The sequence below is a fragment of the Macaca mulatta genome, chromosome 12 (genome assembly GCF_049350105.2).
Source record: "Macaca mulatta isolate MMU2019108-1 chromosome 12, T2T-MMU8v2.0, whole genome shotgun sequence".
In the NCBI taxonomy this organism is placed as follows: Eukaryota; Metazoa; Chordata; class Mammalia; order Primates; family Cercopithecidae; genus Macaca; species Macaca mulatta.
The window spans coordinates 129,149,348-129,161,712 of record NC_133417.1 but is presented as its reverse complement, the minus strand read 5'-3'; the positions used below and the strand labels follow the sequence as shown (position 1 = coordinate 129,161,712).

The window sequence follows — 12,365 nt, the reverse complement described above, 5'->3', positions numbered from 1 at the left end:
GGAGGGGTATTCTTGACTGTTATTCTGACTGTAATCCTATAATGCATTTGTTTCATTTTGTTTTGTTTAAATAGAGACAAGATCTCAGTATGTTGCCCAGGCTGGTCTCGAACTCCTGAGCTTAAGTGACCCTGCCACCTCAGTCTCCCAAAGTGCTAGAATTCAGGTGTGAGCCACCACACCTAGCCAAATCTGTAATTCTGATTATTTAAGACAAATCCCTAAGTGCTCAGTGAGGAATTTTTTTTTTTTTTAAAGACAAATTCCTACAAAGTGGAATAACCAGGTCAGACATTAAAAAGTTTTTTAAATGCCCTAGATTTACTTTGCAAACTGCTTCACAGCAATAGTGCAGGTTTTTACAGTCCTGCGAATGGCGACTGAGAATACGTGTTCATGACGTCTTCACAACATTGCTGCCTTATAATTTCTTTTTCCTGTTTAATAGTCAAGAAAGTTCGCAATTTGAAAATGATTTAAGCTTTATTTAATGTTGACCACTTGTCATATTTTCTGAATGTCTGTTTATGATTTTGTGCGTATTCCCAGGGAGGTGTAGTGTTTTCTAACTGATTTGTAAGCACTTTTCACTACAAAGCTATCAATACTTTGTGGCATCTGTGACATATACCTTTTTTTCAGTTTTTACTTTATTTAGTAAATTTTAGTATTTTAAAACTTAACAAAAGCAAGATCCCAATGACAACTTCAGATTGAAGTTGCAAAACTAAAGCATTTTGATTAAGTTGTGGATTCCCATCAGACCAATTAGCTGATTCCCAGAAACTTCACCAGAAGACGTAACATGTAGCCTCATTTTATTCACTCTATACTTCTAAAATTTTATATTTAATGCTTGTGGATAAAGGTAAAAATTAGAGTGTAGATGTTTTACATATGTGTTGTTCATCTTGGTGAAATGTGGTCTAATGATAGGATACTTTATTAAGAAGGCCAAATTGCTTTTGCCTACGTATTGTTTCACCTGTTCCAAATTTAAAATAGGAGAAAAGCGTCCAGGTGCAGTGGCTCACCCCTGTAATCGCAGCACTTTGGGAGGCCGAGGCAGGTGCATCACTTGAGGTCAGGAGTTTGAGGCCAGCCTGGCCAACGAGGTGAAACCCCGTCTCTACTAAAAATAACAAAAATTAGCCGGGCGTGATAGCACATGCCTGTAGTCCCAGCTACTCAGGAGACTGAGGCAGGAGAACTGCTTGAACCCGGGAGGCGGAGGTTGTAGGGAACCGAGATCGCACCACTGCACTGCACTCCAGCCCAGGCAACAGAGCAAGACTCCGTCTCAAAAATAAATAAATAAAATAGGAGAACAGTGATGCAGCAATGCCCATATATTTGCCCTTGGAGTATGTTAGTCAGGAAAACTGTTTTGTGACAATGAATGATAACACTTTCCAATCCTGCATTGAGTCATGTACTACTAGCATCATGGTGTTATTGTAACACCAGAAACAACTTTGAATTCTCAGCTATCATGCACGGGTTTATCTTTAAAATAATCAAGAATCTGTAAGTTCCTTTACGAGATGTATACCTACGAGTTTGGCGACCTTTAAATGCCTGATTTGGAGACCCTTAAATGCCTGGTCAATGTTTTTGTCAAAAGGCAAATTCCTTAATAAATTATTTCACCTGGCCAGTTGTGGTAGCTCCCACCTGTAATCTTAGCACTTTGAGAAGCCAAGGAGTTTGAGACCAGCCTGGGCAACATAGACCGTACCTCTGTAAAAAATTAGCCAGCCATGGTGGCGCACACTGTAGTCCCAGCTACTTGGGAGGCTGAGGTGGGAGGATCATTTGAGCCCAGGAGTTAGAGATTACGGTGAGCCATCATCAGACCACTGCACTCTAGCCTGGGCAACAGAATGAGACCCTGCCCCTCCTTTTTTTTTAAAAAAAAAACAACAAAGAATGTGTGTGTGTGTGTATTTTTCATCTTTCATTAAGGATGAAATTATTTCATACTCACATCTCATGTAATTTTTATCTATATTTTGGTTGTCAAAGTTCCTTTTTTTTTTTTTTTTTTTTTTTTAGAAAGAGCCTCACTCTGTTGCCCACACTGGAGTGCAGTGGTGCGATCTTAGCTCACTGCAACCTCCGCCTCCAGGGTTCAGCCGATTCTCCTGCCTCAACCTCCCTAGTAGCTGGGATTATAGGTGCGAGCCACCATGGCCAGCTAATTTTTTGTATTTTTAGTAGAGACGGGGTTTCACCATGTTGGCCAGACTGGTCTTGAACACCTGGACTCAAGTGATCCACCCGCCTCGGCCTCCCAAAATGCTGGAATTACAGGCATGAGCCACCATGCCCCACCAGTTGTCATAGTTCTTTATGGGCTATAAGGCAGCATAGGTTTCTTTTGCAGTGGTTCTTGGACCTTTATATTTCATTGACTAATAACATTTTAGAAAACTTTTGGAGGACTAATATAGGGATTACTGTGTTTTTTATTTTGCCAAGTGAGAGTTTAAAAACTAAAAATGAAGCAAAATAAGCATGACTATATCTCACTATACTTTCACAAAAGAAAAGGATATCTAAAAAATACAAAACAGCAGAAAGGATGTAATCTTAGAAATAGGATAGTTCTTCCCAGGAAAAAATAGTTGACTATTCACTACAGCATCTTTACCACAAACTAGTTTAAACCCTATGACTATTTGGCCCGAGTTTAACAACTACAGGTTTAGTGGAAAAAGTGTTTTGAGTCAGACACACCAAATTAATCTATCACTTATTAGACTTTGGGCATATATTTATATTGATATTTAATATATATTTATAAATATTTAATAAATAATATTTGCTTCTCGGTTTTCTTATCTGAAAATCAGTATAATAATACACACCCTGTAAGTATTTATGCAAATTAAATATTAAAGCAGAAAAAGCATTAGGCTCCACATCAGACGATGAGACAGATCTTACAAGACATGGCCTACTCAAATTTAATATTTTTTTCAGTTTTAAATTTTTATTTCTTAATTAGAGACAGAGTCTCATTGTCTTACCCAAGCTGGAGTGCAGTGGTGCAAACATAGTTTGATGTAACCTCCAACTCCTGGGCTCAAGAGATCTCCCACCTCAGCCTGCTGAGTAGCTAGGACTACAGGCAAGTGCCACCATGCCCAGCTGGTTTTAAAAATGTTTTTTGTAGAGATGGGGTCTTGCTTTGTTGCCCAGGCTGGTCTCCAACTCCTGGCCTCAAACAGTCCTCCTGCCTCGGCCTCCCAAAGCACTGGGATTATAGGTGTTGAGCCACTGTGCCCAGCTGAATTTAAGATTAATAGCTCTCATAGCATCCTTTAAGTTTCAGAATCCTTCATGAGTATGTAATTGTTCAATGTAACCTTTCAGCGGTTGATGAATCTGACTTTCACGTAGACTTTTGGGGAGAGTCCCTCAGTTCTTCCTAAGCAGTCTGTACAGCTGAGAGCAAGGTCAGCAGTCTCTCTGTCTGGCCTTTGACTTCATTCATCAGATTGGACACTTACTAAACATCTACTGCATGCAAAGTTCTGTACCAGATGAAGTAGAAGGCAGGTAACACTGCCCCGGTGTGGCTTATAATCGACCTGGAAATCTTTCCAGAGTTAGGTAACAGACAGAAAACCTTCCTCATTCTCAGCTGTTATTTTGGAACAGAGAACTTCACAAAAGCTTTGTCTTTATGAATAATAAAATGTTACACACTGATAAAAAGTATTCCAGAAACAAAACACATAACACCACTTTTTAATTTTAGAAAACTGCCATTGCTCTTATTTAGAATGCCAGTGTTTTCGGAAGGTTCAAAACACTGAAGTTACAGACGATTAAAAAAACATTGCCCTGTTACAACTGCTGCTTTCCACATGGTCCTCGTTCGTAAAGTTTTTTAGAGCAAAGTAAAAATGTTCTCTTGAGCATAGCCAAAAAAAAAAATTATATATATATATTATATATATATTATGTATATATATTTTATATATGTTGTATATATAACATATATATATATATTCTAAGCTAGTATTTGATTTCTCTTTGGGCATTCCTCTTTAATGATTCCTAGCTTCTGGTGGCCATGACTGTGGGGAGCAGAGGGCAGGGCCTTGGAGAGAGCCTGTGCTAGTGAGTTGTTGAGCTGGGGCGGGTTGTCTGAACTATATTCACAGAGAATAGGCATTTCCAGTACACTCTTGTACACAACTGTGTCCCGGCTGAGCGGATTGAGAGATTGAGCCTCAGTTCTTCCCCATGGAGTGCTGTTTCTGGAGATGACAACTCTTCGCCGTTCTGTTCCTGCAGCTCATCAGAACCGGGTGTCTGCGATCATCTTCAGCTTGGCCACAGAGTGGGTCATCAGTACTGGCTACGACAAGTGTGTGAGCTGGATGTGCACGCGAAGCGGGAACATGCTCGGGAGGCACTTCTTCACGTCCTGGGCTTCGTGTCTGCAGTATCCTTCAGAGCCACGGACCTCTCCTTCCCCTGGCCTCTGCTTCTCGGTGTTTGGTTCTGAATCTCATCCCAAACTGCTAATTGAGATCTAAAGACTGAATGAAACCTATTTAAGTTTGGGCAAAAGTAATTGTGTTTTTTTTTTTTTTTTTGCCATTGAAAGTAATTGCAAAAATTGCAATTACTTTTGCACCAACCTAATACATATTTCACCGAAAATCCAAGAACTTCCATATTTGCTTTTCTTGCTGTAAACTGGGTTTATTAAAAATAATATGAAATGAATTGTTCTCTGCTGGGAGGTGCTGTAGGTTTTTAATACAAAATTGTGGAAAACCCAGGCCCATTAGTGCAAACCCTTCCTCTCACGTCTTTGCGTTTCTAATGGAAAGACTTTTTATTGTGTGAAGAAAGGAAAACAGGAACTTGTCTGCTAGTGATTGCTAATTTGCAGACCCTGTAAGTGTATATACTGAATAGTAAGGGTTTATAGCCTTGGGGTTTGTTCCTAAATGGGCTACAAGGAGTTTTACACAAAACTTTTGCTTAATGCTTTTTTGTGTGTGGAGAGGACCCATAATCCTTATAAAACTCTCAAAGATGGCTCAGGATCCCCCAAAGTGCTGAAAATCACTGCCTAAAAAATTCCTGCTACTACATGGAATTTGCTTCCTGTAGAGCTCGCCCTTCCCTAAGGATCTCCCTGCCTGCTGTGTATCTTAGTGATGGCAAGATCAAGGTTATCAACAACAGGCAGACACCCCATGGTAGTTTCTCTCTCAGAGTTGAATGTCTGGCCTAGTAAAATTCCATCCATTGAAAGCCTTTCTTTACAATGTTTGCTACAAATGAATGCACAGCGCGAGATATTTAAAATAGTACCATATACTTTAGGATCAAACAAGCAAAAAATACTCAGATACAGTGTGTGCTACATAAGCATTTTTGTTATGTGCTAGGCCTCTGATAATGGATTTGTAGAAAATGACACAGAATCACAGTCATGCCCTAGTTTACCGTGCTCTTTTTGACTGTGTTTTGGAAGAGTGATAGTTATCCTGTTGTAAATAGCTTTCATATTATAAATACTAGTTAACATGTTGTATATAAATTTCTGGTTTTCCAGAAATATCTATGGCCACAAATTGAGAAAGTAATGAGTTGTGACCAATAGTTAATATATTTTCTAAATTTAAATGTACTACCGCCACAAACAACTGCATTTTGGATTATTGAACTATCCACAGTAATTTAAAGTGAATCATCCTCTTCATTTATAGCTAAATTCTCTAGGCCAAAAGAAACATGGATTCATGTCTTGTATTTACTGTCAGATTTGCATTATTTTCAGAGATATTTCATAAATAACCATTACGTTTCAGAGCTTTCTTGCTGTTTTCAGTAGTTAGCATTCTTTTCTTTTCTTTCTTTTTTTTTTTTTTTGGCTCTGTCACCCAGGCTGGAGTGGTGCAGTGGTATCATCTCAGCTCACTGCAACCTCTGCCTCCTGGGTTCAAGCTGTTCTCTTGCCCCAGCTTCCCAAGTAACTGGGATTATAAACGTGTGCCACCACACCCAACTAATTTTTTGTATTTTTAGTAGAGACGGGGTTTCACCATGTTGGCCAGGTTGGTCTTGAACTCCTGACCTCAAGTGATCTGCCCACCTCAGCCTCCCAAAGTGCTGGGATTACAGGCATGAGCCACTGCACCCAGCCCAGTAGTTATCAGTTTCACTCTTTGACACTTTATTGTACTTGATTATGTCTACTTGTTTTTGTGTGTGTCTGCACTACCAGCTCTTTTTTCATTGCCAGTTCCTGGGATCTTGCTTGATATAGTAACAGGCACTCAGTGAGTTCTTGTTGAATGAATGAATATAAACTTTCTCAGTAATAACAGCTATTTTAATGTTTACCTTCAATATTTACATATTGCATGATTTTCAGTTGGGTATTTCCTTTTTTGTTATAGTTTTAGGTATATGCTTATTCTCTTTAAAATGCATGTTTTCTAACTTTGGAAACTAACTTTGACTAATACTGGTGTCTCTCTTATGAGAGGATTTTCAGGTGATTTCTGTTCTACATCCTTGACTGCTTCTCCTCAGATATGACTTTGACACTCAGTATGCTTTCGTTGGTGATTGTTCTGGGCAGATCACCCTGCTGAAGCTTGAACAGAACACGTGTTCAGTCATCACAACCCTCAAAGGACATGAAGGTAGGCTAGAATATCACCCAAGATGCCTAACTTGGGCATTCAAATTCAGTTCTCCACTACGTGAATTCATGAATGCTCTGTTCCTCATGATCTGTCAGATTTCATTTTGATTGGCCAGATACGGGATTCAGAGTGAAAACTAAGCGAAGGTGGGGTGATGGGTTCATTTCATATTGTCGAAATCCCTTCTAAATTGCTTGTGTGGATAATACTTTCTATGTTGCTTACCTTTTTAAATTAAGTTATGGCTGGCACATTGGTTCACACCTGTAATCCCAGCACTTTTGGGGGCCGAATTAGGTGGACCACTTGAGGCCAGGAGTTCAAGACCAGCCTGGCCAACACAGCAAAACTCCCTCTCTACTAAGAATACAAAAATTAACCAGGCATCGTGGCGCATACCTGTAATCCCACCCCTAGCTACTTGGAATGCTAAGGCAGGAGAATCACTTGAACCCAGGGGCAGAGGTTGCAGTGAGCCGAGATTACGGCACTACACTCCTGCCTGGGTGACAGAGTGAGACTCTGTCTCAAAAAAATAGAAATAAAAATAAAATAAGTTATCATGTTGACAAGACCTTTAAAATTACTTCTAACTGGTAAAACCTTTGGAAGAGTTGTTATTATTACTTTAAAAAATTTTATCAGTTTCTAAGCCCCTGAGCAAGACCTGATAAATACAATTAGAAGGAATGTGTGGGCTGGTTCAGCCTCTGCTTGGGAAACCTACCCTGCGTAGGTACTGAGGGGAAAGAATTATTGGGTGGAATGTCATTTCTGTAGTGCAGTGGGTTAGTGAAGCTCTGTGGAGGGGTTTTTAAAGTCCGTTGATTGTATGTGACTCGCCACATACACACATGTAATAAAGAGGTTTCATTAGATGCTGTATTGGGCCATTCTTGCATTGCAATAAAGAAATATCTAAGACTGGGTAATTTATAAAGAGAAGAGGTTTAATTGGTTCGTGGATCTGCAGGCTGTACAGGACGCATGGCACCAGCATGCTTCTGGTGCGGGCCTCAGGAAGCTTATAGTCATAGCACAAGGTGAGGTGTGAACAGGCACATCACATGACCAAAGCAGGAGTGCGGGTGTGGGGGTGCCAGACACTTTTAAACAACCATATCTCAAGGGAGCTCATTTACTATCTCAAGGAGAGCACCAAGGGGATGGCACTAAACCATTCGTGAGAAATCCACCACCATGAGCCAACTACCATGCCCCACCTGCAACACTGGGGATTAGTTTAACATGAAATTTAGAGGCCGGGCCCGGTGGCTCACACCTGTAATCCCAGCACTTTGGGAGGCTGAGGTGGGCAGATCACTTGTGGTCAGGAGTTCGAGACCAGCCTAGCAACATGGTGAAACCCCATCTCTACTAAAAATACAAAAAACATTAGCTGAGCGTGTTGGCAGGCGCCTGTAGTCCCAGGTACTCAGAGAGGTTGAGGCAGGAGAATCTCTTGAACCCGGAAGGTGGAGGTTGCAGTGAGCCAAGATCATGCCACTGCACTCCAACCTGGGTGACAGAGGGAGACTCTGTCTCAAAAAAAAAGATTTTAAAAAAAATATATATATATATATATCTCAACAAAATTTAGAGGGGATACATGTCTAAACTGTGTCAGGTGCTAAGCCGTAATGGATTGAAGTTTTCATACCGATCACAAGATCAAATTCTGATATGTGTCACAAAATACAAGCTTTGAGGCCCTCTGGTTTATGGAGAATGGGGGAGTTGCTGAAAGAATTAATGAACTTATTTATGACCATAGTTAGCGTTTTAGTTGTAACAAGTTATAATAAATGTACACTATGCTTTCTATGTAATCTATTTAGGTGAAATAAGAGTATATCAAATCAAGGAGCCTGTAGGGGAAAAGAAGAAAAGAGAACAGCAAGTTAAAATGGATTTGGGCAGGAAAGCAGAGGCCCGTGAAGAAACCACTTTCTGTTTATGACTAATTCTCTCATGATCCCCAGGCTTGTCAGTTTTTTCAGGGTTGCTAAAGGCAGAATGGGTCTGGTAACTACTTAGTAGTTTTCATGTTGAAAGACCGTATTTATCTGCTTTTAGGCCTCTAACTGAAATGGATGGCACACAGATTACACAGGGTCAAAAGTCATGTGAAACTAACCCCTGAAGCCTTTGCAGAATATTTCTTTGTTTCTACTTTTGTTCTGTTTTTGGAAAGTGTGTGTGAGAAAGTAGTTTCTGTTTGCTTTTGAATATGGCATCATTAATTCTCTGTATACCTACCAAAATTATTATTAGCTTGTGTGGCTGGTTCAGTTTTACTAAGTTGATTAATAATGTTTTTTCTAGAGAAACAGCAGTCGATGAACAGGGAAAGGCTCTACTGAAAGATCCACCTGTATGTAGAAAGAAAGATTTCCTCAAGGGTTTCAAATTTGATAAGTTAGCCAATATAAAGTATGAAATGGGAAGTTCAGATTTTTCACTTAAATTACTTGGCATAATTGTGTAGTGTACAACAGACTTTTTTCTGTGGTACTTAATTTTCTTAAACATAGACATCTTGGGGTAAAACACCTGAAAGGTTCCAGAGACCCAGAATAATCTAGATTTTTTTATCTTGTGTAGGTTGGACACAGTAAACTTTACTGGTTTTTCTCACTAAATATTACTAGCATTTTTTTTTCCCAGTAACTTTTTCTGAACATTTCATATGTAAGCTACTTTGTAATTTTTGGCACAGAACAAGGAAAAACTTCTTTAAAAATCTTTGTATTCCAAGCAGTTTTTTTTGTTTTTTGTTTTTTGGTTTTTTTTTTGAGACAGAGTCTGCCTAAGCTGGAGTGCAGTAGCGCTATCTTGGCTTACTGCAACTTCCACCTCCTGGGTTCAAGCAATGCTCCCTCCTTAGCCTCCCGAGTAGCGGGGATTACAGGAACCCGCCACCATGCCCAGCTAATTTTTGTTTTTTTGTGTTTGTTTTTGTAGAAACAGGGTTTCACCATGTTGGCCAGGCCTAGTCTCGAACTCCTGGCCTCAAGTGATTCGCCCTCCTCAGCCTCCCAAAGTGCTGGGATTACAAGTGTGAGTCACCATGCCCAGCCCCAAGTAGTTTGATGCACAATTGAAAATTCTAATCTTACAACTGTGGATAATGGTGCTGTGTCTCCTGTATGACTCATGATGGCATGGTTGAATGACCCGTTGTACACCATGAAGGTACCTTTTTGCTTAAAGACTCAACTGATCCTAGTTTGGTCTTCAGCTGTCAAATGTGTGCCTCCTGATGTAGAGTTATATTTTACCTCTCCTCCCTCCCCTCTCCCCTGCCTCCCTCTCTCTCTCTCACAAATCCCTAGGTAGTGTCACCTGCCTCTGGTGGGACCCTATTCAGCGGTTACTCTTCTCAGGAGCATCTGACAACAGCATCATCATGTGGGACATCGGAGGAAGAAAAGGCCGGACGCTCTTACTTCAGGGCCATCAGTGCGTGACCACTTGTGGGGGTGGGGAAAGAATCCGAGTTAGTGGGGAGCTAGTGAAAGGCGTTAGTAGTCTGATAACACTTTCTGCAAACCCCGCCTTCTAAGATGGCAATTATCATTGATAGCGCTCAGTTCACTTTTAACTGCTTTCTGTCAGCCCCAAGTGTCTGATGTTTAGTAGCAAAACAATAACAAAACACGAGTACAGGACTTTCTTCCTTCTTAGTCCAAAGAGCACTTGCCACTTTCTCTCTTAAGGAGTCACCCCGTTGAAATATCTGATTAAGGCAGGCATAGAACAGAGATGCAGGTGAGGATTTTGACCATGGAAGGTTGCATGTAACATGATGCTAAGCTGTTCTTGAGCTGGGAGCCTAACTCGTTTTTTGTTTTTGGTTTTTTTATTCTAAAAGATATTGAATTGAGAAATAATGTCTAGTTTGACAGTGGAATTCACCTGAGTGATACCATTGTATATTTAGGATCTTGCCCTCTATCCCTGAAAGAAAAAGAAATACCTCTTCACCCCGCTTTCCTTTCTTTCCTTTTTGGCTAGACTGCAGCTGTTACTGTAATCACAGTCAAGCTGAAAATTAGCTGAGGAAACATATTGTACACTATAACAGGCCAAGAGCTTGTTTCCTTGGGCATCCTAAAGGGCTGTATGACAGGCATGCAGGCGGGACAGAGGCCTTCACCCCATCTGTGTGTGTGTCTGTGCACACTAGCGATCTTTGTGGTGTTGGACTCCTTGTTCATATGAATTGTGTTCAGTAAGGGAGTTATACCTCCTTTGTTCTTTTTTGTTTCTGAACAAATAGATAAATCTTATGCATCTGAAAGGGAAATCATGGTGATTGGTCCCGAAAACCATAGCCCTCATCAAATCTCTGGCCTACAATTCTTAATGACTGATTTGAAAGTAGTCGTATGTTTTATAGAAAGTATCATTCTGTATGATGAGTTATAAAATGCCAAGTAAAGTTTATACTAGAATTCATTTTACCATGCTGGATAGTCAGTGGTAAAATACCACTTGTTGGTTTTAATGAGGAGAACGATTTGAGCCTAAATGAGATAGTTCCCGTGTTTTTCCACATGGAGACAAGTGACTATTGTGTGTGCTGTTTGCAGTGACAAGGTGCAGTCGCTGTGCTACCTTCAGCTCACCAGGCAGCTCGTCTCCTGTTCCTCGGACGGCGGAATTGCAGTGTGGAACATGGATGTTAGCAGAGAAGAGGTAAGAGACAAGGGCAAGTCCAGGCCGAACGGGAGAGACCCCCCCAAGAACCTGGCTTCTTGGCTTTTCACCCAGTGAGCTGTAAATGCCGGTCCAGGTGCAGACAGTCCCAACTTCCCCTTCTGCTAATGGGTTATTTCTGACAAGGTCCTTTGTGTGATTGTGCACTGCTTCCTTCCTCTACTCATTTGAGAGTTTCTACCAGTGACATGCAGTATATACAATCAGCATTTAGGCTGGTTCTCAGCCTTGAGCAAAACACTGAGAGAACACTTTGAGACAGATTTCTGGCATATCCAGGGATCTGGACTGCACAGAGGTCCTCCGAAGCACCATTGTGGTCCCGTAGCATTCCTGTAGGAAACCCTGCGGTATGCATCAGTGACTGCTGTCAGGGACATAGCTAAACACTTGACATGTTTCTAGGAAAATATATTTCCATTGCTCTGCTCTCACTTCCCATTGAGTTCTAGTTCACTGAGGCCATGTCAACATAGTATTCTTTTCAGGTGACCTAATTTCTAACTTGGTGGGCCACTGACTAGTTGTGAGACCTTACTTGGTTAAGTGCCTTAATTTCTCTAAGTATCTGTTCCCTCCTACATAAAGTGGAATTGTGGAATGAAATGACTTCTCAGTTGTCTTCCAGTTCTTTAGACAGAGAGTCTAATTGTCTAAACAATCTCTCTCTCTCTCTCTTTTTTTTTTTTTTTTTTGAGACAGGGTCTTGCTTTGTCACCCAGGCTGAAGTGCAGTGGCATGATCTTGGCTCTCTGCAGCCTCAACCTCCCAGGCTTAAGCGATCCTCCCACTTCAGCTTCCTGAGTAGCTGGGGCTACAGGCATACGCTATCATGCATAACTTGTTTTTCAGTTTTTTTTTTTTTTTTTTTTTGGGTAGAGACAGGGTCTTGCTGTGTCATCTAGGCTGGTCTCAAACTCCTGGGCTCAAGTGACCTTCCTGCCTCAGTCTCCCAAA

The 12,365-nt window shown here is 40.8% G+C and overlaps 1 protein-coding gene across 1 annotated transcript in view; it reads left to right on the top strand.

Annotated features, from left to right (window-relative positions):
• WDFY1 (WD repeat and FYVE domain containing 1) overlaps positions 1 to 12,365 on the top strand; it is a 70,996-nt gene that overhangs the window by 39,314 nt on the left and 19,317 nt on the right. Inside the window, exons 5-8 of the mRNA XM_015111170.3 lie at positions 4,309 to 4,459; positions 6,571 to 6,683; positions 10,022 to 10,148; positions 11,282 to 11,387. Of these exons, the coding sequence (XP_014966656.2) occupies positions 4,309 to 4,459; positions 6,571 to 6,683; positions 10,022 to 10,148; positions 11,282 to 11,387 (497 nt within the window). The remainder of the gene's footprint in view (positions 1 to 4,308; positions 4,460 to 6,570; positions 6,684 to 10,021; positions 10,149 to 11,281; positions 11,388 to 12,365) is intronic.